The 26,313-nt window shown below is 43.3% G+C and overlaps 1 protein-coding gene across 3 annotated transcripts in view; it reads left to right on the top strand.

The window, feature by feature from the left end:
- Positions 1-25,165, top strand: part of GOPC (golgi associated PDZ and coiled-coil motif containing) — a 66,633-nt gene extending 41,468 nt beyond the window's left edge. For all 3 annotated transcript variants that reach the window (XM_073337144.1, XM_073337143.1, XM_073337147.2), the window contains 6 exons: positions 5,563-5,738; positions 7,235-7,400; positions 18,301-18,396; positions 20,289-20,453; positions 21,188-21,368; positions 21,894-25,165. In XM_073337144.1, coding sequence (XP_073193245.1) covers positions 5,563-5,738; positions 7,235-7,400; positions 18,301-18,396; positions 20,289-20,453; positions 21,188-21,368; positions 21,894-22,012 — 903 coding nt within the window. In that variant the 3' untranslated portion in view covers positions 22,013-25,165. The remainder of the gene's footprint in view (positions 1-5,562; positions 5,739-7,234; positions 7,401-18,300; positions 18,397-20,288; positions 20,454-21,187; positions 21,369-21,893) is intronic.
- The last annotated feature ends 1,148 nt before the right edge of the window (positions 25,166-26,313 follow it).

Raw genomic sequence — 26,313 nt, 5'->3', positions numbered from 1 at the left:
GCTTGTTCAGGGAAGGCCCCTGGCGGGCCGGGCCGGTTTGTTTACTTGCCATGTCCGCAGGTTTGGCCGATCGCAGCTCCCACTGGTCACGGTTCACCGCTCTAGGTCAATGGGCTGCGGGAAGCGGCACGGGCTGAGGGATGTGCTGGCCGCCCTTCCCACAGCCCCCATTGGCCTGGAGCAGCGAACCATGGCCAGTGGGAGTTGCGATCGGCCGAACCTGCGGACGCTGCAGGTAAACAAACCGGCCCGGCCCACCAGGGGCTTTCCCTGAACAAGTGGCGCCCCTAGTCTGAGACCCACTGCTCTACAACACACCTTTCAAGATCCAAGGGTCCTATAAATGCGTATCACGATCTGCGTACCTCATCCAGAGCATCAAATGCCCCAGCACCGCCTCTGCAGGTAACACCAAACAAGCACTAAGCTCTCAAATGAACTCACACTGAAAAATGATAAAAGACAAAAACAACCTGTTACACATTGGCAAATACTTTTCACGAAGAGATCACTTACCTACCACTCCAATACGGGGTATGTTCAGATAATTACAACCCAGTGTAATTGATGCTAATATCAAGTTGTATTTTAAATATCTGACAACAAAATATGTACGTTTTAGTGAAATTTATATAGGTATTGCAGTAAAAAATTACCAAAGGAAATAGTAGTAAATGTAGTGGACCCTAACCTTTTACTGTTCTACTTTTCTGCTGTGATTTTTTTCATTATTTGTAAGTAATCATAAAGTGCCTTCATCTTGAAGTGATTCTCTAAAATAATAGCAATCAGAGTTGAGCAAATTACAGCCCATATCTGTGCTCTGGGTCTCGGGAAAGGTAATTATATATTTTCTCTGCATTCAGATTGAGTATTCTACAGTAATTTGAGTTTTCATAATTGTTTTAATCATGAGGAATGGAGAAATACAGGATAAGAAGATACTCTTTTAAGTTTAAAAATGGAGCAGCCTCATATTAAATAAATGTCTGTCGTACTAAATAATGTAGATCTCCTCATATCTGGAAAACTCAGTCTTTTTGCTGAATTCTGTGCATAAAGTTGCACATTTAGGCACCAATCCTGCAAGATGCTCCACAAGTGAGGACCCTTGCATGGACCTTTTTGGTTTCATTAGGGCTTTGCATGATGAGCGATCCTTTTGTGTTGAGCAGTTTTCAGGATAAGGGCCTGTGGTCTTAAAGGAACACTGTCAACTTGAAGTCTAGTCACTTTTTAAAAGTAGTTTCAGGTACAATGTTTGTCTGTGAGTCCCCCTGAAAGAAGTTGTTTTAGAATGCTATTTCTCTCTCTTGCTGGGTGAAAGATCCGTATTAACAGCAGTCGAAACTGACAACATGCCCATGCGTAGGAAATAGTGACACCAAGTATACACGGAATGCTGTCAAATGTCCAAAGTAAATAAACTGAGAAAAATATTTGTCTTTAATGTTTCAGTAAAGTTTAGGTGTCACTTATAACAATAGTGTGGGGGGGTGATTTTTATTTTTATTTTTTAATTCCATATGTTTGGTGCCCATTATATGCTTAGGTGTTTTCTAGACAGACAGACAGACATACCCTGAATCAAGAAATTCACAATCTAAGGACAGACAGAGGTTAGGGGAATGACAAACCTTTAAAGTTCTTTTTACTCAATGGACAGACAAGTTATTTTTAATTTTATGCTGTTGCTGTTTTTATTAACAGGCTTGTGTAAGCTATAGACACCCATAGGCACATTTATGATATTTTGGAAGAGCCATTGAGGAGGTTTACCCCAAATCCAATCTTAATTGACTGATTGTGAATGAAAATGGTATCACTACCAACAGTTTCTTTTGCTGTAAGAATATGTAGAACTCTGTACATAATTTTCAGCTGTTGGTAATTTTCTTTCAAGAGAAATAAGTGATCTATGTGAGGCTGGCACTTGTGGATCAGTTTGGACATGCAATCTTTCTGTCTGATTTCAAGTCCAGGCTCTCTCTCTTCCTGTTCTCCCAATTTCCCACACTTAGGGCTGGTCTACACTAACGCTGTAAGTCAATCTAAGTTACACTACTTCGGTTATGTAACTGAAGTCGACGTAACTTAGGACTTAGTGTGGTGTCTATGAACCGACTCCCATCGAGATAGCTTACACCTTTCGGGAAGGTGGAGTACAAATGTCAACAGGAGAGCATTCTCCCATCAACTTAGCGTGTCTTCATCAGTCCTGCTAAAACGACACTGCTGCATCAATTGCAGCAGTGCCAATTTAACCAGATGTAGACATAGCCTTAATCCATGTTGACTTCAACTTCCATTTTGATGATCTGTTTGACCCGTTAGCTACGTGTTTCCTTTCCTTTGAACCTTCATTTGACCTGCAGTCCTGGTTCAACTCTCCCACTCACCAAAAGAGCTGTTCGCTTGACTTAGTTTTCATTAAGCACTGCGCTCTCTCTCCCAAATTTCCCCTCTCTGACCATCACCTGGTGTCTTTAAGCATCACCCATCAGCCCTTCTCTTCACTTTCTGTCACTCAGTCTTTCCATGCTTCCAGTTCATCAGCACTGACATCTTGTTCGCTCTCCTCCATTTCTTCCACTGATATGGTTGTTGCCCCTGTCTCCCATACAAGGTTCACCCTTCTGCCCCCTTCCCTGGATCACCCTCAGTATCCGTTTCTTCCTTTCCTGCTCTTACACAGTGGAGCAACTTTGATGGAAATCCCATGACCAATCTGACTTCTTCCACTACTGATTTGTTCTTTTCTCCTTCAGTTTTGCCATCTTCCTTGCTAAACAGCTTGAGTTCTCAAACTTATTGAATCACATACCTGCAACCCCATCTGCCTTTCTGTCACCTTTGACTCACTCCTTAAACTCTTCCCTCCCCCTGCCTCCACAAGATCTTGCCTGTTTCATCCAAGAGAAAATTTGACAAAATATAATATGACACTCTCCCTCCCGTCAACTTGCCTTCCCTTCCTTCAACTCTTGCCTCCTTCCCCTCATCATAGAGACAGAATTTTCTTATCTGCTCTCTTCTTCTAACCTTTCTACTTGCCCCATCACGTCCCATCTCATGATCTCCTCTCCCTTACTCTTCAACTTAACCTCTGCTTGTCTCTGGCTCTTTCCCCTTACAATACAAATATGCTGTAGTTTCTCCCACCCTTGAGCACACTTTCTTTTCCAACTACTACCAAATTTCCCTTCTCCCTTTATCACTACGCTTATTGAGCTTATAGTCTACAATCTGTCTGGGGTCTCTCTTTGTCAATTCCATCCTAGACCCTATCCAGTCCAGCTCTGCCTCTTGCATACCACTGTATCCACACTCAACAAAATCTCTAATACTACAGCTCAAAACTAGTATTCTGTCTTCATCCTTCTTGACCTGTTAGCGGCCTCTGACACAGATGACCATGTTCTTCTTGAAATCTTGTCCTCTCTTGGCTTCTGTGGCTCTGTCCTCTTCTGGTTCTCCTCTTACCTCTCTAATTGCTCCTTCAGTATGTCCGTGGGAGAATCCTCCTTATCCACTCACTAACTTTTTGTAGGGTTTGACAAGGTTCTGTCCTTGGACCCTTCTCTTCTCCCTCTACACCTTATCTCTGGGTAATCTCATCTGCAAACACAAATTCACTACCATCTCTATGCTACTACTTAACTATGGTTTGTCTCTACCCCAGACTGTCTCCTTATGACCAAGCTAAAATTGTGGCCTGTCTCTCTGACATCTCCTCATGTATGTCTCCCCTTCAGCTCAAGCTCAACATGACTAAAACAGAGATGCTAATCTCCACCCACCCTGCTATCTCTTCTCTTGAGCACTCTGGACTACATCAACAACCTGCCTGTCGTTCAGGCCCATAACCTGGGTGTCATCTTTGAGTTGGACCTCTCTAAGACCTCACATCCAGGCTATATCTAAACCTTGCCAATTCTTTCTGCATAACACTTTAAGATCCGACCTTTTGTATCAATCAACACAGTTAAAACTCTTTCCAAAGTTCTCACCATCTCTTGTCTCAATTACTGCAAAATCCTTTTCTCTGGTCTTGACCAATACAATCTTGCCCCACTCATCCATTGCAAATATCATTTTCTTAGGCCATTGCTTTGACCGTGTTACTTTCCTCTTTGCATCCCTCCACTGGCTCTCCTTCTCTATCGCATCAAACATAAGCTGCTTGTACTCACTTTCAAAGCCCTTCACAGTCAATCCCCACCCTACCTATCATCTTTCATTAGGTATTGAGTTGTTGACATCTACCTCTGATTGGCCCATGATGCCAGCCTCCATCACCCACTTATTAAATTTTCAAACAAGCACTGTGTGCTTTCTTGCATACTGCCCCACAAGCTTGGAAAGCGCTCCCCATAAACATCCTCAAAGTTCCCTTGCCATAATGCCTACAAAAAACTGGACAACAGTTAGGCAGTGGTCTGTACGCCAGCAGTCCTGTCACCCTGACCAATATTGTCTCCTTGTTTCCTTGTATTTCCCCATCTGCCTAAATCTGTTGTCTCTTGTCTTCTACTTAGATTGTAAACTCCTTGGGGCAGGGACTGTACTTTAGTTCTGTGTTTGTCGAGTGCTAGCACAGTAGGGTCCCAATCTATGGCTATGGCTCCTGTGTACTATGGCAATATAAATAACAAATAGTAGTAAAATAATATGTAGCATATTACTGCCATTGGAAATTAAACTCCAAATAATTTCCAAAGCTAGGCAGGTCTTAACCCTAGCAAGGCATTACAACCAGTTTTTTTCAGAGATATTGTCACATAGATATCGTCACCCATGTGCATTTGGCATATATTTTAAAGGCCTTGCTTGACTGCCTCTTAAATTTACCACACATTTGATAGCATACAGATAATTTGATTATAAGACTTAATTTGTTAATGAAGTGATAACTAATTTTATTTTTAATTTTTTGTTTTAAATTGATGACTATATTACATAATGTTTTGTCTAGACGTCTTTAGTACTGGTGGTGTTTAGGGGAGAGATTTTCAAAGGCACAAATAGGAATTAGGTGCCTGGCTTCTACTTACTTTCATAGAATCATAGAATATCAGGGTTGGGAGGGACATCAGAAGGTCATCTAGTCCAACCCCCTGCTTAAATCAGGATTAATCCCCAGTTTTTGCCCCAGATCCGTAAATGGCCCCCTCAAGGATTGAACTCACGACCCTGGGTTTAGCAGGCCCATGCTCAAACCACTGAGCTATCCCTGCCCTCCTCTCCCCGCCACAGTTGAGCACATAATTGCCATTTATGCCTTTTGAAACCTTCCTCTATGTCTTTTATTTAAAGGAAAAGAATCCTATGATGTAAGGAAAGTTAATCCCGATGGAAGACAATTTTATGGCTCTTTTGTAAGAGTCTTTATAATAAAGGAACTATAGCTTCAATACCACAATACTTTCTAGAGGGAGTAATGCATTATGTAATGCTGCAGATATTGCATGTTTACTTGCAGAAATGTTAAATTAGCACTGTTCCTGAAATAACTTAAGTAAAAACAACCAATTTTTTTCTTTTTCTTTTTCTTTTTTTTAGGAGAGAGAGCTCGAAGCCAACAAGAAAGAAAAGGTGAAAGAAGCTCAACTTGAAGCCGAGGTGAAGTTACTGAGGAAGGAAAACGAGGCACTGCGTCGACACATAGCTGTGCTTCAGGCAGAGGTTTATGGGGCAAGACTGGCAGCCAAATACTTAGATAAAGAACTAGCTGGAAGGTTTGTACAAGTAATTTCAGGTCTACACCATGATAATTTTGCTATTTTGGGCAGTTACCATCTTTTTGTTCTGTTCATATGGTGCCTAGTACAATGGGATCCATGAGTTGGAATCCTAGGGCTACAATAATACAAATAATAAAAAATAATTGTATATGAGAGTCAGAATTATGGAAGGATTAGGATATGTTTAACCTTAGGTCCTCTGTTCCTCCTGCTATTGAAAATAAACCAGACTTTCACTATGTCCATTGCTAACTATAACCAGCAGCTTGGAAGCATCTTTTAGGAATATGCATACTTCTGCCTCAGCCTTGAGCTGACTATTTCAGGTCAGGTTCCTGCCCCATGTAAGAAAAGCAAATGTCTGTTCTTCAGGGAGAGATAAAAGAAACCCTTCCATCTCATAGAATAAAAATTTGTTTTCCTTAGCTCCATGAATGTCCTAAGGTGACTACCTCAATAATAGCCTAATTCTAAAGGTATGTTTAAAGAACCAATATTTATTCCAAAATAAAAAGGGAAATTAAATGTAAAATCACAGCTTATTTATATTGTGGTAAACGTAAAGGCTCCACTCAGGGACAGGACCCCATTTTGTTTACCTCTGTGTAAGCATATAGAAAGACACTGTCTCTAGTTCAAAGAGCTTAAAATCTAAAAAGACAAAAATCCAGTGAAAGGTGTGGGAAGGGGATTGAACAGATGATCAATAGTGAGAGTGATGATAGGGACACGTTGTTAGTTCCTTTTATCTTTCAAAATGTTTAAAACTATCCCTAACTGCCCCTATACAAAGCAATCGTTAGTTCTTTTTTTTGCATTTTATTTTTTACCCCTTGTCTATTTTTTATTTTCCCAGTTCTTTGATTTTAAAAGGATATTAAATTATCCTCTGGCCAGAGTACCCCTCTGGTATGATTTCACCCACTGTCCATCCACTGAGACAGTACTCTAAGGCTGCCTTCTGAAACAATTTGGGCCTCTTGGATTGCAGGGGGACACCAGGCAATTTCTTTCTCTGCCGTTACTACAGTTCCAGCTGTTGCCAGACAATGTTTTTTGCCCAATACCCACGGAAATGGTTGGAGGTTTCTATCCCAAATGGTTGCCTTCAGTGGGGGTTTGGGCCTCTGAGGCAGGGTCCAGAGTTGGAGGGGTTGAGGGAAAGAGAGGATTTCACTAGACAGGGAAAATCTTGCAGTTACAGTTAATTTAAGCAAAACCTCTCACCTTACAAGCCATATGCACCTGCTTCAAGGAGCTGTGATGTATACTGTAAGGTAGGTATGTACAGCAATCTACAGTCCTGAAACTTTCAGTGAGTGCTGTGTGTGTACATGCTCAGCACTGTTGCAGTTGTGCTGGTTCAAGCACATGGGTGCAAGTTACAACACTGCAGTTCACTAAAGCAGGTAAATTGAGAGTATTGGAATACCTCAATTTTCAGTTGTGATGTATTGTACACACTTTTTTTCTTCTTCCTCATTTTGTAGGGTCCAGCAGATTCAGTTACTAGGTCGAGATATGAAGGGTCCTGCTCATGATAAACTTTGGAACCAGCTAGAAGCAGAAATACACCTGCATCGTCACAAAACTGTTATTAGAGCATGTCGGGGTCGTAATGACCTGAAACGACCAATGCAAGCACCACCAGGGCATGTAAGATGAACTCTGATATTTCTTATCTTAATGAGCCTGCCTTCCCGTATTTTCTCCACCAGTCCTTCATATCTTTCCAGGGGGAACTAATATATATAATCCTCCCTTCTTCTTCGAGTGATTGCTCATGTGTATTCCACAGTAGGTGTGCGTGCTCGCCACGTGCAGCGGTGCCGGAAGTTTTTCCCTTAGCAGTACCTGTATGGGCGGAGCACCGCCTCTATATCGTGTTATAAGGGGAGCTGCGCACTCCCCTCACCTTCAGTTCCTTCTTGCCGCCAGTGAAGGTGCGTTTGCTCCAGCTCTGCTACAGCCTTTCCAGTTGATCTTAGTGGTACCTTTAGCTAGTGTTAGTAGCTCGTAGAAAGTAGTTTTCAGTTGTTAGAGTGGGCTCAGGGCATGCCCTGTGCCCAAGGCTTCAAGTTGTGCGACTCCTGTCGCCATTCCATGCCAGGGAGTGATCCACATGCCGAGTGTCTCCGCTGCTTGGGCGAAACTCAGGTGAGTGAATGCTGCAAGATCTGCCGGTCCTTCAAGCCACGAACTAAGAAGGAGAGGGACATCAGGCATCGCGCTCTCCTTATGGAATCAGCGCTGGCCCCAATTCTGGCACACCGAGCAGACTTGGTGCCTGGCACCGCATCATTGGTGCGCAGCAAAGCCCCCTCCAGCAGCCGGCACCGCTCCCACTCCAAGAAGCAGGGGAAGGGCTCCACCTCGCAGCGGCGCTGAGAGAAGGAAAGGGGAGAGGCTGGTCCCCTGTTGGGCAGCCCTCGGTCCTCGTCCCATCCCCTCCCTCCCCGGGCCCAAAACCTCCGACTCGTGCTGAGCGGATGCTCTACAGGCCACATGAGACATTCTGAGCTTGCCGGTACCCTGTGGGTGCTCGTCAGACCTCCCCGGCATGGCACAGCTTCCACTCCGAGGACCACTCCCTGCCTTGTTCGACACGCAGTGACCAGTCAATTTGCAGCTCGTGTCTACCACCCTCGACACCAGCCAGACTACCCGGTTTGACACCATCCAGGCAGGAGTCTTTCCACGCCGTGCGGTAGCGGGCATTGGCACCGAGACAAGTGAGTATCGGAGCAGCACTTCCAGCGGGCCCTCAACATAGACACGGCCTCTCTATCCCGCAGGAAGATTTCAGGGTGCATCAAGACCTGCTAAAGTGGGTGGCGTCCAGCCTCCAGCTGCAGGCTGAGGAGATGGAGGGCCCGTCCAACTCCCTCTTTAATGTACGGTCTTCCTCGATGCCGGGCTGCGTGGCTCTTCCCCTCCACCGAGGAGTAACCAACATCTCCAACACCTTGTGGCAAACTCCCGCCTCCTTGGCCCCAATTTCCAAGAAGGCTGAGAGGAAGTACTTCATGCCAGCCAAGAACCACGAGTACCTCTATTCTCACCCAGCACCTAACTCTCTGGTGGTGTAATCGGTGAACCACCGGGAGCGACAGGGCCAGCCCGCACCCAGCCCCCAAGAACAAAGATGCCAGGAGACTGGACGCCTTTGGTAGGAAATTTTATTCCTCGTCAAGTTTCAAGCTCAGGGTGGCCAATCATCAGGCCTTGCTGAGCCGGTATGACTTTAATCTATGGGAGTCCCTGCCAAAGTTCGAACCACTCCTCCCGGAGCGGGACAGAAAGGACTTTAAGGTTCTAGTGGACGAGGGGGCGATGGCGGCTAAAGCGGCCCTTCAGGCAACGTCAGACATGGCCGATACAGCAGCTCGCTTGATGGGTTCCGCGATCTCTATGCACATGGCTTTGTGGCTCCTCCTGTCCAGGCTACCGGCGGAAGCCCAGTCCCTCATGCAGGACCTGCCGTTCGACAAGAAAGCCCTGTTCGCAGAGCAGATGGACGTCAGGCTGCATGGGATGAAGGACTCCCGTGCCACTTCGCAGACCTTGGGCCTCTGTGTCCCTCCGGCTAAGGACAAGGCCAAACCGCAAACGTCAGCTCAACCTGCGCGGAGCAGATACGAGCCCCTGTACAAGAGGCCGAGAGACCAAAAGCGCTGGCCTCAGCAACAGTCCCACTCTGCCCCACAGCCCGGGCCCTCTAAGGGCAAGAGGCAGGGAAAGAGGCAGTTTTGACTATTTGCAGGGGGGCACCAGGGCAATTGCCAGGGAAAACCCCATATTAATAAAGTTTGTGTTCTGCAACCAATTGTCTGCCTTCCAGGTGGCATGGTCCCGTATAACATCGGACCAGTGGGTCCTCAAAACCATTTCCAAGGGCTACACGTTGCAGTTCAGTTCACCCCTGCCCTACCACCCCCCGTCCCTGGTGGGCCCAGGGGACCCGAAGCATGCCTACCTCCTAGGGCAGGAGGTGGAGCGACTACTACACCTGGGGGCGGTGGAAAGAGTAACAGTAGAATTCCGGTGCAGGGGCTTCTATGCTCGATATTTCCTGATCCCAAAGGCGAAAGGGGGTCTCAGGCCCATCCTGGACCTGCGGGATCTCAACCGGTTTGTGGTCCACTCCAAGTTCCTCATGGTGTCCCTGGCCTCTATTATCCTCTCCCTGGACCTGGGAGATTGGTAAGCGGCCCTGGACCTTCAGGACGCGTATTTCCACATCCATACTTTCGAGGGGCACAGGCGCTTCCTCCATTTCCTGGTGGGGCTAGACCACTACCAGTTTACGGTCCTCCCGTTTGGCCTATCCACAGTGCCCAGGATTTTTATGAAGTGCATGGTAGTGGTAGCGGCCCACCTGAGATGGGAGAGCATGCAGATCTTTCCATACTTCGACAGTTGGCTTCTAAAGGGCAACTCTTGGTCTCAGGTAAGGGTCCATGTGGAACTGCTCCTGTCCACATGCGCCGATCTCGGCCTAGTGGTGAACGAGACCAAATCAACGTTAGTTCCGGTGCAGCGCATAGAGTTCATAGGGGCACTACTGGACTCTGTAAGGGCCACAGCCTCTCTGCCACTGAGCAGGTTCGAGACCCTCAAAGATCTCATCGCCTCGGTCACGGCCTTTCCGGTGACAACGACAAGAGTGTGCCTTCAGATCCTGGGGCACATTGCGGCATGCACGTATGTGATCCGCTATGCCAGGCTCTGAATGAGGCCCCTCCAGCTCTGGCTAGCCTCCCAGTTCTCCCAGGCCCGGGACGGGCTGGACAAGGTTCTCACAGTACCGTCCCTGGTAGTTGCCTCCCTACAATGGTGGTCTTACCCGAGCAACATGCTGCGAGGGGTTCTTTTTCGGGAAGTGACTCCATCATAAGACCTGGTGTCCAATGCATGGGACTTGGGCTGGGAAGTTCACGCAGGGAACATGCAAATCCAAGGGATGTGGTCAACCTCAGACCTGTCCCTCCATATAAATGTCAGGGAGCTCAGGGCGATATGGTTGGCGTGTGTTGCTTTCAACATGCACCTTTGCCGCAAGGTGGTCAGACAGCACCGCTGCAATGTACTACATCAACAGGCAAGGTGGGACATGTTCCTCAGCCCTCTGCCGGGAAGCCCATAGCCTGTGGGAGTTCTGTATAGCCCACGATATCTTCTTGAGGGCTTTCCACCTACCAGGCATCCGCAGTACACAAGCTGATCGCCTCAGCAGGTTTTTCTCCCCCCCAGCACAAGTGATTGCTCCACTCAGAGGTCACTCACCGGCTCTTCCGAGAGTGGGCGGTTCCCCATGTAGACCTGTTCGCAACCCGCCAGAACCGGTGTTACCCCCGGTTCTGCTCTGGAGAGGGGGGTGCGATCTTGGATGCCTTCCTCCTGCAGTGGTTGGGTCAACTTTTCTGTGCTTTCCCACCATTTCCCCACATCGGCAAAATGCTGCAAAAAAGTAAAAAAAGACAAAGCATGTATCCTTATCGCCGCAGCATGGGCCGGCAACACTGGTATGGGACCCTCCTGGACCTGTTGGCAGCCCCTCCGAGGAGGTTGCTGCTTCGCCCGTACCTCCTCTCCCAGGATGGGGGCTGCCTCCTCCATCTCGGTCTGGCCGCTCTCCACCTGACAGCGTGGCTGCTCAGTGGCTAGACGAGGAGGAGAGGAGGTGTTCAGAGGAAGTCAGGTGGGTCCTCAGAGAGAGTAGGAAGCCGTCCACACGCTGGATGTACCTGGCAAAGTGGTCCGGATTTTCCAGGTGGGAGGAGGGGCAGGGAGTCTCCCCATCGTTGGCACCGCTCCAGCTTATCCTTGACTACCTCCTGTCCCTTAGGACCCAAGGGCTGGCACCCACCTCTGTCAGGGTACACTTGGCGACCATATCGGCCTTCCACCCGCCAGTACAAGGGCACTCAGTCTTCTCCTATACTGTGACCGCCCGCTTCCTGAGAGGCCTTGACTGCTCATTCCTGTATGCCAGATCCCCTGTACCGCAATGGGACCTAAATCTGGTGTTGTCCCGCCTCACGGGACCTCCCTTTGAACCCCTGGCCACGTGTTCCTCGTCTCACCTCTCATGGAAGGTAGCCTTCCATGTAGCAATCACATCGGCCCGACGTGTCTCAGAGCTCAGGGCCTTGACCTCGGAAGCCCCATATACCGTCTTCCATAGGGATAAAGTTCAGCTTCGCCCACTTCTGGCATTCCTCCCCCAAGGTGGTCTCCACCGTCCATATGGAACAGGACATCTTTCTTTCCATGCTCTGTCCCAAGCCCTATTCCTCCAACGAGGAACACCGCCTTCACATGCTCGATGTGTGTAGGGCACTGGCCTTCTATCTGGATCGGACCAATCATTGGGGAAATCTTTGCAACTTTTTGTTGCGTCGGCCAAGTGTGTGAAGGCGCAACCAATTTCCACCCAGCGCCTTTCTCTCTGGATCACCTCGTGCATACACGCATGCTATGATCTTGCAGGGGTTTCCCTGCCTCTGATCGTTTAGGGCACACTCAATGAGGGCATAGGCCTCGTCGGCTGCGTGTGTAGCCCATATCCCAATCCAAGACATCTGTAGGGCTGCCACTTGCCAGTTGACATGTTTACTTCGCATTATGCGATTGTCTCCCAAGCTAGGGATGACGCCAGGTTCGGCAGGGCGGTGCTGCGTCCTGGGAACTCATGAACTCCTACCCACCTCCAACAGATATAGCTTGGAATCACCTACTGTGGAATAAACATGAGCAATCACTCGAAGAAGAAAAGACAGTTACCTGTTCCGTAACTGGTGTTCTTCGAGATGTGTTGCTCATGTCTATTCCACATCCCGCCCTCCTTCCCCTCTGTTGGAGTTGTCCGGCAAGAAGGAACCGAGGGTAGGGGGAGTACGCAGCTCCCCTTATAGCGCGAAATAGAGGCGCCACTCCAGGGGTTGCAGCGGTGCTCCCCCCGTACGGGTACTGCTAAGGGAAAAACTTCCAGTACCGATGCACGTGGTGAGCACGCACACCAACTCTGGAATAGACATGATCAACAAATCTCGAAGAACACCAGTTACGGAACAGGTAACTGTCTTTTTTCATGCATGTTCTAATGTAGTTTGTATTCCCTTGTATGTGGTGATATAATCCGGAATCATTATGGTGTTACATATATTACAGTGGATAAAAGTGTGATTCTATCTTGTGCACTGCAGCTTCCATTGATTTCCCGGGCAGTGATGGGTGCTCAGCCCTTCTGAAAACCAGACTACTTCTGTTTAGGTGCCAACTTATGGATTTAGGAGCCTAACTTCAGGCACATAGGTTTCAAAATGTTGGGCTTAATCGTGTTGATTGTCAAAACATCTTTATTAGGGGCTGTGAAGCTATTAAAAATATTAATCGTGCGATTAATAACAGAATATCGTTTATTTAAATATTTTTGGTTGTTTTCTACATTTTCAAATATATTGATTTCAATTACAGCACAATACAAAGTGTACAATGCTCACTTTTTATATTCTTTTTATTACAAATATTTGCACTGTAAAAATGATAAACAAAAGAAATAGTATTTTTCAGTTCACCTCATAAAAATACTGTAGTGCAATCTCTTTATCAAGAAAGTGAAATTTACAAATGTAGAATTATGTACAAAAAATAACTGCATTCAAAAATGTAACACTGTAAAACTTTAGAGCCTACAAGTCCACTCAGTTCTACTTCAGCCAATCACTCAGGCAAACAAGTTTGTTTACATTTGCAGGAGATAACGCTGCCCAATTCTTAGCAACTGCTCCTCCAAGAGATACATCATCTCCTTCAATTGGGGGCAGTGGAAATCGTTCCCGAACAACACAGAGGGAAATGTTTCTATTCCCATTACTTCTTAACAGAAAAGAAAACCGGGGGATGGCGACCAATCCTTGACCTCAGGCGGCAAAACAAATTTATCAAAAAGCAAAAGTTCAAAATGGTTACCCTCACCATCATAATCCCAGCGCCGGAGCAGGGCGATTGGTTTTCAGCCCTCGACCTACAGGACGCCTATTTTCATGTGACTATTCACCCAGCCCACAGACGTTTTCTTCATTTTACCCTCAGTTTGACACATTTTCAATGCAGAGTGTTACCCTTTGGCCTGTCTACTGCCCTATCTAGCAGTTTTCTCCAAACTCCTAGCGGGGGTCACTGCCCACCTCAGGAAACGGGGTTATAATATTTCCTTACCTCGACGATTGTCTCCTCAAAGCCTCAACGCTCGACGAAGCTCTTCGATCCACACAACTTACCGTCGCTTGCTTCCTTTCCCTTGGCCTACAAATACACAAAAACAAGTCCACCTTATCTCCTACCCAACAACTGGAGTTCATAGGAGCACACCTCGTTTCCCAAACAGGAATAGCGTCTCTCCTGCTCAATCGTTTCAACACCATAAAACTCCTGGTTACAAAACTTTGCAACAGTCCCCAGGTCACTGCACGAGACCACGTGCAACTATTAGGCCACATGGCCTCGTGTATTTTTGTGGTCAAAATGCACGCCTATACATGAGGTGCTTCCAAGCTTGATTGCCCACGGTTTACAGACCGAACGTACACCCTCTAAACAAGCCTCTAACCATACCCTTCAGAGTCAAAGACTCCCTCTGATGGTGGACATTTCCTTCCAACCTCTGCTCAGGAGTCCCTTTTCTCCAGGATGCTCCATCACTCATAATGACTGCCGATGCATCCGTCACAGGATGGGGAGCACACATGTCCCACCACACAGCCCAGAGGCGATGGTCTTCCACCGAAGCCTCCCCACACATAAATGTCCTAGAACTGCAAACCATACGCAATGTCTGCTGTCACTTCCTCCTATTCATTTGGAACCATTTTGGATAATGACAGACAACACTGCATGCATGTTCTATCTCAACAGGCCGGGAGGGGCTCGATCTCACTCGCTTTGCACACAAGCCATGAAACTCTGGAACTGGTGCCTCGCGAACAACATCCAGATATCAGCCACCTATCCTCACGGGGCCCTGAATACCACCGCAGACGAATTAAGCAGACATTTTCACTGGGATCATGAATGGGAGCTAAACAACATGATCATATGTAATATATTCCACGTTCGGGGCTATCCAACCCTGGACCTCTTCGCGACTGTGAAGAACAAGAAATGTCCTGAATTTTGCTCCAGAGTGGGGTTGGGCAAACATTCCCTAGGAGAATGTTCCTCATCTCATGGGCTCAACACTTAATGTATGCTTTTCCCCCAATACCGGTTTTCCACAGAGTTCTGACAAAGATACGAACAGATTGTGCCACAGTAATTTTGATTGCCCTGTCGTGGCCCAGACAATCATAGTATCTGTTCCTCACCAGAATGTGATTTCATTGCCTCTCATTCCGAACCTCCTATCACAGCAACATGGCTCATTTCTTCACCCCATCCTATCCATACTTCACCTCAAAGCTTGGTTCCTCCATGGTTCTCGCAAAGAAAACTAGCATGCTCTGAACAGGTTCAAAGGGTACTCTTACGTAGCAGAACACAATCTACTTGCACCACATATCTCCAAAAGTGGAAACGATTCACACATTGGTGCGCGAACAACCAAATTCTTCCCACTTCCGCTCCTCTTCTGGCCATACTTGATTACCTATTAGACCTTAAGCAGTCTGGCCTTTTTTCAGCTCCATCGAAGTCCACTTAGCTGCTATTACAACTTTTCACGACAAGATCGACGGTACTTTTGTTTTTGCTCATCCAATCACCAAGCGCTTTCTGAAAGGGCTCCAATCCCTATACCCGGACATTAAACCTCCTATTCCTCAGTGGGACCTTCACTTTAGTATTAACATGTTTAACGCAACAACCTTTCAAATCCCTAGCCACTTGCTCCCTCTCTATGAAAACAGCATTCTTAGTGGCAATCATCTCCTACAGACAAGCAGGAGAAATAGCAGCTCTCATGGCAGACCCACCCTACGCAATATTTTTTAATTTTAAGGTTACCCTCTGATTACACCCCAAATTTCTTCCAAAGGTACATTCGTCATTCCACATCAACGAATGTACACCTACCAACCTTCTTTCCTAAACCGCATGCAAACTCCTTTGAATCCACAATGCATACATTGGATGTACACAGGGTTTTGACCTTTTATTTGGATAGAACCAGATCCTTTAGGAACACTTTCAGACTCTTTGTCTCCATTGCAGAACGATCCAAGGGGACACCTGTTTCCACCCAGAGACTTTCCAACTGGATCTCTGCTTGTATCCGTCTGTGCTATCAATTAAAGCAGTGGTTCTCAAACTAGGGGCGCTGCTCGTTCAGGGAAAGCCCCTGGTGGGCCGGGCCGGTTTGTTTACCTGCCGTGTCCACAGGTTTGGTCGATCGCAGCTCCCACTGGCCGCGGTTCGCCATTCCAGGCCAATGGGGGCTGCAGAAAGTGGTGTGGGCCGAGGGATGTGCTGGCCGCCCTTCCCGCAGCCCTCATTGGCCTGGGGCGGCGAACCGTGGCCAGTGGGAGCCGCAATCGGCTAAACCTGCGGACACGGCAGGTAAACAAACCAGCCCAGCCCACCGGGGGCTTTCCCTGAACAAGCGGCGCCCCTAATTTGAGAACCACTGAATTAAAGGAGACAATTCCTCCAGCCTGCATCAGGACTCACTCCACTAGATCTGTATCTACCTCCGTGGCTTTTCTACGCAGAGTTCCTCTGGCTGACCTCTTTAAAGCTGCCACTCGGTCCTCCGAATACACATTTGTTAAGCATTATGCCCTTACTGATACATGATTGGGCAGAGCTGTATTATCTACCGCATTCCTACCAGATCTGAAGTCCCTACCTCCTTGAGATACACTACTTTTAAGTCACCTGGAGTGGAGAACCCACAAAACCCTCGAAGAAGGGGAGGTTACTCACCTTTGCAGTAACTGACATTCTTTGAGATGAGTGTCCCTGTTGATGCTCCACTACCCACCCTCCTCCCTTCTACTTCGGAGTTGGGGTAGCCTCCGTTGTAGAGAAGGAACTGAGGAGACCGGTCGCACACATGTACTATTCAAGCACACTCACCGCGTGAGGCAGGCTCTGCGCATGTACAACTGGTACAAGTACTGCTGTCAAAATCTCCAAGCGAAGGTGCAGGGATGCACCAACACCTGGAGTGGGGCACCCACACGGACACTCATCTTGAAGAACGTCCATTACTGCACAAGTGAGAAACCTCCTCTTCTCACTTTTTGGTGACATTGTAAATAAGTGGGCAGCATTATCTCCTGTAAATGTAAACAAACTTGTTTGTCTTAGCGATTGGCTGAATGACAAGTAGGACTGAGTGGACTTGTAGGCTTTAAAGTTTAGCATTGTAACAAAAAATATCTACATTTGTAAGTTGCACTTTCACGATAAAGAGATTGCAGAATAGTACTTGTATGAGGTGAACTGAAAAATACGGTTTCTTTTGTTTATCATTTTTACAGTGCAAATAATTGTAATAAAAATAATAATATAAAATGAGTAGTGTACGCTTTGTATTCTGTGTTGTAACTGAAATCAATATATTTGAAAATGTAGAAAAAACAGCCAAAATATTTAATAAATTTCAATTGGTATTCTGTTGTTTAACAATGCGATTAAAACTGCTATTAATTGCGATAGATTTTTTAAATTGTGATTAATTTTTTGAGCTAATCACGTGAGTTAACTGTGATTAATCAACAGCCCCATCTTTATAAAAAATCTGAATAACAAACTTAGAGTTCGGGGTGAACTCAAATTCATGGTCAAAATTTTCAAAAGTGGCTAGTGATTTTGGGTGCCCCAACTGGATACACCTTAAAGAATCCTGGTTTTTATAGAAAATGCTCATTGAAATAAAGCCTCTTAAAAGCATCTCAACTAAGTCACCTAAAACACTCATTACTTCTAAAAATATTGGGCCCTGTAGATTTTCTGTGCAGTTGCTTCTTTCTTTTTTTTTTTTATAATGTGTGATAGCAACAACAAATTTTACAAAATATAACAGAAAAAGAAATGTCTTGATATATTCTGCTTTGGTGAGATTTTGAGATGGACTTTTGTTGTTGTTTCTTATATCCTGCTGGAAAAAATGATCAGAAATGCTTGGGATTGTATACTGAATGTATTAACTAGATCACTGTAATAATTAAGGGACGGTTTCATAAGTTTTTTAATTTCACCTGTTATCAAAATATAGTTTCTAATATTGAGTGGTAGACCCAACTAGCTTTCCAAATGTGACTTTTATGTGGTCTGCCTCTTCTTTCTGGGGCTGAATTTTGTCTCATCCATCTCTTGCTACTACAGGAATGCTACCTCCAATCAGGAGTGTAAGATGAGTGGTCTCTCTTGTTTCCATCATCAGTTCTTCTTCACAGTTTGTCTGGCAAAGAATATTCTACGTTTTGGTTGGCTTGTACTAATGTAACTTACCTGCTGCTGTTTATATTCTCCTTCTGCATGTGAAAAAAACAGCCATAAAAGTACCTTTTAGTTCATATGTTTATATTTATTCTTTTTTGTGTTAAACTAGGAACCAGACTCCTTAAAGAAGAGTCAAGGCGTTGGTCCAATCAGAAAAGTTCTCCTTGTTAAAGAAGACCATGAAGGACTAGGCATTTCAATCACAGTAATAAATACTTAAACCTATTTTCCACCTTTTGTTCTCATTTACAGTTAACTTTTAGTTCATTGCTATAGCTGAGGGAGAATAGTTTAGGTGATACTGTAGCATGCAGTGATGCCAATTTTTGACGTTTGGACAGATTGGAGTATTATAAGTTAAGTAGTAATCTACTGGAAAAAACACTTAGAATCATAGAATCATAGAATATCAGGGTTGGAAGGGACCCCTGAAGGTCATCTAGTCCAACCCCCTGCTCGAAGCAGGACCAATTCCCAGTTAAATCATCCCAGCCAGGGCTTTGTCAAGCCTGACCTTAAAAACCTCTAAGGAAGGAGATTCTACCACCTCCCTAGGTAACGCATTCCAGTGTTTCACCACCCTCTTAATGAAAAAGTTTTTCCTAATATCCAATCTAAACCTCCCCCACTGCAACTTGAGACCATTACTCCTCGTTCTGTCATCTGCTACCATTGAGAACAGTCTAGAGCCATCCTCTTTGGAACCCCCTTTCAGGTAGTTGAAAGCAGCTATCAAATCCCCCCTCATTCTTCTCTTCTGTAGGCTAAACAATCCCAGCTCCCTCAGCCTCTCCTCATAAGTCATGTGTTCTAGACCCCTAATCATTTTTGTTGCTCTTCGCTGGACTCTCTCCAATTTATCCACATCCTTCTTGAAGTGTGGGGCCCAAAACTGGACACAGTACTCCAGATGAGGCCTCACCAATGTCAAATAGAGGGGAACGATCACGTCCCTCGATCTGCTCGCTATGCCCCTACTTATACATCCCAAAATGCCATTGGCCTTCTTGGCAACAAGGGCACACTGCTGACTCATATCCAGCTTCTCGTCCACTGTCACCCCTAGGTGACACTTAAATAGAACTGTTTTTATGCACTTTTGTCTATGAACAACAAAAAGTAGTTTGTACTATCACCGTTCGGGTATTATTCAGTGTAAGAATTGCTGTTGGAAATGTACAGAAATATTAACTTGAAATGTGAAGATGTTAAACATAGCAGGATTATTTTTATAAAATATAAGGAACAATGAGTCTACTGCTTTTAATGCCATCATCATCTCACGTGCATTAGGCTGCATGTATAAACTAATGCAAAACATTTTGAGTTCTAGAATGTGCAAGATAGCTGAAAAACATCTGAAACTTCTAATTTTTTTTTAAACTTCTTACTTCAGAAACATGCATTTAAAAAAACCCAATAATATTGAATATCTGGGCCTAGGCTTTATATGCAGGTTAGTTAGTGGCAAATTCTGACAACCAATTAATATAATCTTGGCAAGCAAAGAGGAAAGTGAGGGTTTATAATAGAACTGCCTCACAGAATCTTGGCATAGGCCAGCTTCTTCAAATTTTGGTGTCGACTCCATACATCCAAATAATAGTGGGCTCATTTTCAAAGGCTAACTTAGTGAGTGCAGCGGGTGCCCAGTATCTTTGAAAGTCAGGTCACTTGGATTTAGATATCTAACTTTTAATCAAGTGATCTTGAAAATTCTGGCCATAGTGCCTATATTTTATTGCATCCTGCAAGTAGCTGCTAAGTAAGTGGCACGGTGTCTGATATATAAAAACATGTTTTTACTATTACAATCTTGTTTCATCAATTTGTATATCTGATTTAAATATTTTGTTTTCTGTTAATAATCAGAATTACCACCATTCACTCTTCGAGTATATAGCTTCAATTTGTTCGCTTTTCTGGGGGTGGAGAGGGGAAATGAAAGGAATCATTAAATTAATTATTTTCACCAAAGGTATACTATCTAATTTTCTATTGTAAAAACTGAAACAAAAACTTAGAAGCTATCAGGACATTGCTTTCCTGCTAACAGACATTTAAATAAACCCATCTTTTTCTTTTTTGTGGTGATAGGGTGGGAAGGAGCACGGCGTTCCAATACTAATCTCTGAAATCCACCCTGGTCAACCTGCTGACCGATGTGGAGGTCTGCATGTTGGAGATGCCATTCTGGCAGTAAATGGAGTGAATCTGAGAGATGCCAAACATAAAGAAGCAGTAACTATTCTTTCCCAGCAGGTAATTTATATTATCTATCATTATGTGCTTATGTCTTCTTTCTTCTTACCTATTCGGTTGCTTGGCATTTTAAAATTTTCTTTCAACCCCAGCACTTGTGTTTAGATAGTGTTTCCTACAGCTGTTGTTCACCTTATGTTTTGATGCTCTTAGATATTGTTTTGATGCAGTTAGATAGGCTGGGTCAGTACTTAGATTGGAGCCTTCCATCTAAATGTGTAAAGAAGCATCATTGATTATTCTTCTCTCAGTCAGTACTAAACTGTTGAAACTATATTTTGTCCAAAACCTGAAATATTTCTTTTATTGGAAATGTTGCCATGATGTCTCATGAAAATTGTTGGTTAGTCACCTCATGTCCCCGTTCTCTGTGGGCTGGACTACATCTCCCTTGATGCACCATGGCCTCCCTTGATGCACTTGCCTTTCTTCTCCAAATAATTAATAGATCTACTTAAATTCTTGGTAAACTCGTTCTTCACTAAAGCATACGTTTTGCAAACTTGGGGATCATACACTATTATTCATGCATAGCAGAAATGTTTATTCACTACTTTAGTGCAGATTTCAGTGCAATTTGAACTATAGAGCTATGCACTTTGATGAGTATGTGGTTAATTCATATATTTTCCCAAAGCATTTCAGATAGTCAACAAAATATACTTGTTAGTAGTCTAGTTTAACCCTATCCATTTTGTGAAATAAGTAACATGATCATCTTTATTGTATTCTAGAGAGGGGAGATTGAATTTGAAGTGGTGTATGTTGCGCCAGAGGTAGACTCAGATGACGAAAATGTAGAATATGAGGATGAAAGTGGACATCGCTATCGCTTATATCTTGATGAATTGGAGGAAGGTGGAAATTCAGATACTAATAGGAAAAATGCAAGTGCAGATGTCAAACCATCAGAAGGTAAAACTTCTTTTGCCTAAATGTTAAAGGTTGAAACTTCATTATACAAACCTGTTTGAGTGGAATTAAGAATTTTTAATGAATTTCGTATGCCATCATGCAGCCAACTCACCTGGCTTTGTTAGGTCCCTCTGAAGTTCCTCATTCAGTCACCTTGGCTAGCCTGGATAAATTTGTATTATCTGCAGATTTTCACTTCCTCTTAACCATGTTCCCATGAGAAAATAGACTGTTCCTACTTTTTGTTTTCTGACTCTTGGCCAGTCCTAATACATTGACAATTGGTTCTTCTTTTTCCGCTGTTTTGTAGATGTGTTCAAATATTTCTTCTAGATTAGAGAAGCATGATTTTCCTTTACAGAAGCAGTGCAGATTTTCCTATCATATTATGTTTATCTGGAAGTCTTTATAGTTCTATTTTTTAGTTATTTTAATGAGTTTTCCAGTTTCTGAAGTAAAGCTCATTGGTTTAATTCCTCGGATCACCTCAGCACCTGTTAAAAAAGAATTATTTTTAATTTGCAGTGTTTGATAAGAAACCAAGTGTTGATGGACATGAAAATGGAGACCTAGGAAATTCAGTTCAAGCTCCCTTAGAAGAGACTGCACCCAAACTAGCTGATTCTGCTGAGTCCTTGTCCTAAAGAAATCGACTGGCCTGATCACTTCTTCAGGAAAGATTGATAATCAGTATAGACTGTTCCAAATTTTATATACAATAGTAGGTTGTAAAAGGACTATTAAAAATCAAAGGAAACCTGTATTACTGTTGCCTGGAAAAAATGGCGGTTACCTCAGGGCTTCTTTGTGAGCAATTCATAATGTGTAAAACTCTGTTCCTCTGTGACACACATTAGTTAACATATTACATGTAAAATGGATTTTCCTTGAACTGTAAGCACCAAAGCATGTGGTTTCCAGAAGATAATCTTAAATGCATTCAACTTTGGATCCTATTGATGTCCTTGAAGGGTGTAGAATGAAATTGTAGCCAGCTTTATTTTGTTCCTTTGTCACTGAGTAAAAGCAAAGAATGAACAGCACTTTGATCCAAACTAACCTTTAACAGTTAAAAAGGGGAGAAGTGAATATTTACCACTGCATCCCTGAATTTTCCATTTAGGTTTTTTGAGCTGCAATTAAAAAAGGGGGTGAGGGGGAAGAGGACAAAAAATGCCATGACTCAGATTTTCACACATTATAGCAAAAAGCAAATGTTTTAGTTTAAGAAAACAAAAGTGGAAAGAACAACTGTTGAGTGTTGTAAATTCTGATCTCCCAATACGCAATCATTTTACATGAGAGGAGATTTAATTTCTTTAAACAATTTATTGTCAATCAATGCTTCACTTAAAATATTCTCCAAAAGTATTTAAGCAGACTACTGTTCTATTTGTTTTTAAATGCAAAATTAGTGTAAAACTGGCTTAATGCTTGTTCAGAATTATGTCTGCCCTTGTGCGTTGTATCTGAGCATCATACAGTCAGTATTCGTTACTGAATGGATACTGTTAGAACTGATATAAAGTAGTTTTATACATTGAGTTGTTCATCATGGGCTTGATCCTATGAGACGCTGAGTACTTTTGGATGGGTACTGAACATGCTCGATTCCCACTGAAATCATCTTTAAATCAAAGGGAGTTGAAGACACGCCATATCTTGCAGCAGGTGCTCGGGGCCATGAAGTATCTGGTCCTAAATGTGGTATAGTATGACAGTCCTGTTAACCTATTGCATTTTAATTGTTACTGTTTAAATGAAATACTGTTGCCTTCCAAGAGCAGTTATATCCTAAAATAGATAATTGATGTACATCTAAAGGCCCAAGGCATGTTTGGAAAACGGTAAAGTTAATGGTGGTTTTCTTGGCTAGTTTCTCATACTGTATCTATAGAAATTTTAGTGAAACACAATATGCTCCATACGCAAACTATAAAAAGTGTAATAGCTTTTATTAACGCAGGATAAAGCACGAAATGCTTGCTCTCCTGTTTACTGCTATGCAGACTGTTAAACTGTAATGTGAAAAGATGAGATTTTATATTTTGAGAGTGAAACTAATGTGAAATAACAGCTTTGCAAATGTTACTGTATTGATGTACATAAATAGAGAAAAAATCTCTAAGGCCTTTAGAGGAATATCAATTAATCTAATGTTTAATGTTCAAAACTTTTTATGTAGAACACAGTTACTGATCCCTCTTAGGAACACTATATATATATGTTTATAGAGATATCTTTAAAATGTATATACTTTAATTCAAAGATTTTGCTATTTATAAAACCTTTAACCGTTGCTCTTTTCATGAATTTTTGTGCATGGTTCCATTCATTCAAAAAGCTGTTTCATTTACAGACAGGTTTTTTTGTGGTAAAGCATATTAAAATACTCTATAATATTGCCTCTAAGCATATGTTGTTAATTAAAAAATAGAGCTGAATGCATAAGAAACATATCACCAGTTGCTTATGAAGGCATCTTTCTACGCATCTGAAGCTCCATGTATCATATGAATTGTTCAGGTGCATTTTAGCAAATGAATTCATTGCTGTAATGTTGCATCCAGACATTCATTGTGTCACATCTACTGTCATTCGGTGTACTCTGAATCTGAGTGTAGCGTGGAGTATTTCTCTGTCAGAGAAGGGAGTTCAGTTTTCATTTTTCTTGAATTCCCTCTCTGTTTGAAGATGTTAGACATGTCTAGGGAAGCTGTGTAGGGATATTTATCTGTGGGAAAGAGAAAGTCCCTTCACCCCCTTGAAGCACCTAGAATCTTCCATTTCAAATACTTTTGGCCACGTCCAGTTTGAGGTTGGACAGGGCTGCTGAATTCATTTTCCTTCCATCATCACTCTATTTGCCTGCTGCTTTGATCATCCTGTAGGTGAGATCAGTAATAGAAGTGGGGTACTGGCTGGGAAGATGACCAGCACTGACAAATTAATGCCAAAATTTCCCCGCACGTCAGTTTTTCTGACCTTTGTTTGGGAAGCTCTGAGTCGGACAATGTTGCTAGGACTTTCTATGAAAGGATAGTGTGGTTGTACTCCATACTTCCTGCTATAACAATGCAGATTTATTGTTGCTATAATGAAACTATTAGAAGTTCTTTTTTAAGGTGACAGTAGTTTAACAAGTTGCCATATCTAAATGCAATCTATAAATACATGTTACTCTGTTTTGCCAATAACTGGAACACTCAAACCCGCTGGTTCCCAAGGGTTGATTGAGTTTGACATGAAGAGTTTCCAAGGAAAGTAAGATTTTCATTTTTTATTTTAAAAAAAAGTATAGAACATTGTTTACTTGTATATATTTTACTTCTGCTAATAAAACAAAGCTCTTAAGAGAATAGACTGCAGCTTTGTGTGGATAATTCCTTGGCCATATTTTTAAAATCTTCAGTGGAATAGCTATCTCTTGGGTTTTTTTAAAGGTGGATGGAGTTTGAAGGGATGTGGGACCACTGCTTACTAAGAAACAAACTTGATGGCAGTAAATTAACTTGTGTCATAAATTGTTTCATATTTCCATGGTAGAATTGTATTTACTACAGTGGAGAGGGTTTGTATGTATCTCAGACTTACCACAGATGTGTTGATAATGGATATGGTGAGCAATATTAAGATGTTATTTATTGTATAATCTGCCCAAACACCCTTCCATCTTGGGTTGGTCTCATATCTGTGGAAGGTGTAACATTGTGCAACAATTGTATTATACCTAGTTAAGCTGAGTTTCATATTTTTTTATTAGCCTGTAAATAAAGATGGGATCTTATGCATTACAACGGTTTCTGTTCCTAATTTACAATTAACATTTCTGGTTTTCTTTGTTTTATAAATAAAACGTGAATAGGCAGCAAACACCATACGTGATCTGCTTCTGCTAAATTTATTGTTGTACTCTGTATTTGGATGTATCAAGCACAAAAGACACTGACAAAAATCAAACTCCTTAACTTAAACATTAAAGCTAATCCAATCTTGGTCAGTGAGATGTAACAGCAAATTAAAGAAAATAAAAAGGGAGATGGAGGTGTAGGAGACTTCTCAAAAATAATTAAATTTGGGAGCTGTTTCTTGTTGCAGTTTTTCTATATGGGGATGGGGGAACAGTCTAACAAACACAAGGTGTTTGGGTTATAATGCTTTAAACATCTCGTAGCCATCAGCCAAAAAGAGCTGCAAAGATCCAAACCATTGAAAACCAGTCAAAGGATTAAATCTTAGGGCACCATTGAAAACATAAGTATATCCTCCTCTTCTATTTGATATAGTAAAAGAATAATAGGTGTGATATGTGTGTGTTTTTGGTTTTTATACTATGGGAATACAGTAGGTGCCATCCTTTGGAACATTGGTAATTTCTAGCAATCACTTAAAATTAATTTGTATTAAAGCTTTTCAGTTCACATTTGAAGAGCCCCTAACTAATATTTGCTTTATTACAAAACAGTTCTATTATAAAAACAGTATTTTAAATTTCCTTTTACTTACCCTTGAGTTCAAGCTCTTCTGTTTCCCGTGTAAGAGCTGATATATCCACAAGAACCTGAAACAGCATCTTTCTGTGTCCTCTACACCGCTTTAAGTTTTATTACTGTAATGTCTAAGAACCAATCAAAAATGGGGCCCCATTGTACCAAGCACTGCACAAACAGAAGTAAATAGTCTCTGTTCCAGAGAGCTTACAATCTAAATAGAGCGGATAGACACAGGATGGGCAAAGGGGTAGAACACATCAGCAGAGTGAACAATGTGATGGCACAAAACATATTAGTTCCATGGGAGAAGCAGAGGAGAAGAGACCGAGGGAAGAAGAGGGTTGGATTGGCAAATAGCCAGTCAGCATATAGCAAAGAAAGTACAAACTGCAGAAAGTTGTCTGAAGGTCCCTGCTTTGGCTGCTTCTGCAGCTGCCCTCTCAGTTGGAGTC

This window comes from Lepidochelys kempii, chromosome 3, assembly GCF_965140285.1.
Source record: "Lepidochelys kempii isolate rLepKem1 chromosome 3, rLepKem1.hap1, whole genome shotgun sequence".
NCBI classification, from domain to species: domain Eukaryota; kingdom Metazoa; phylum Chordata; order Testudines; family Cheloniidae; genus Lepidochelys; species Lepidochelys kempii.
This window is presented reverse-complemented; position numbering and strand designations above follow the sequence as displayed.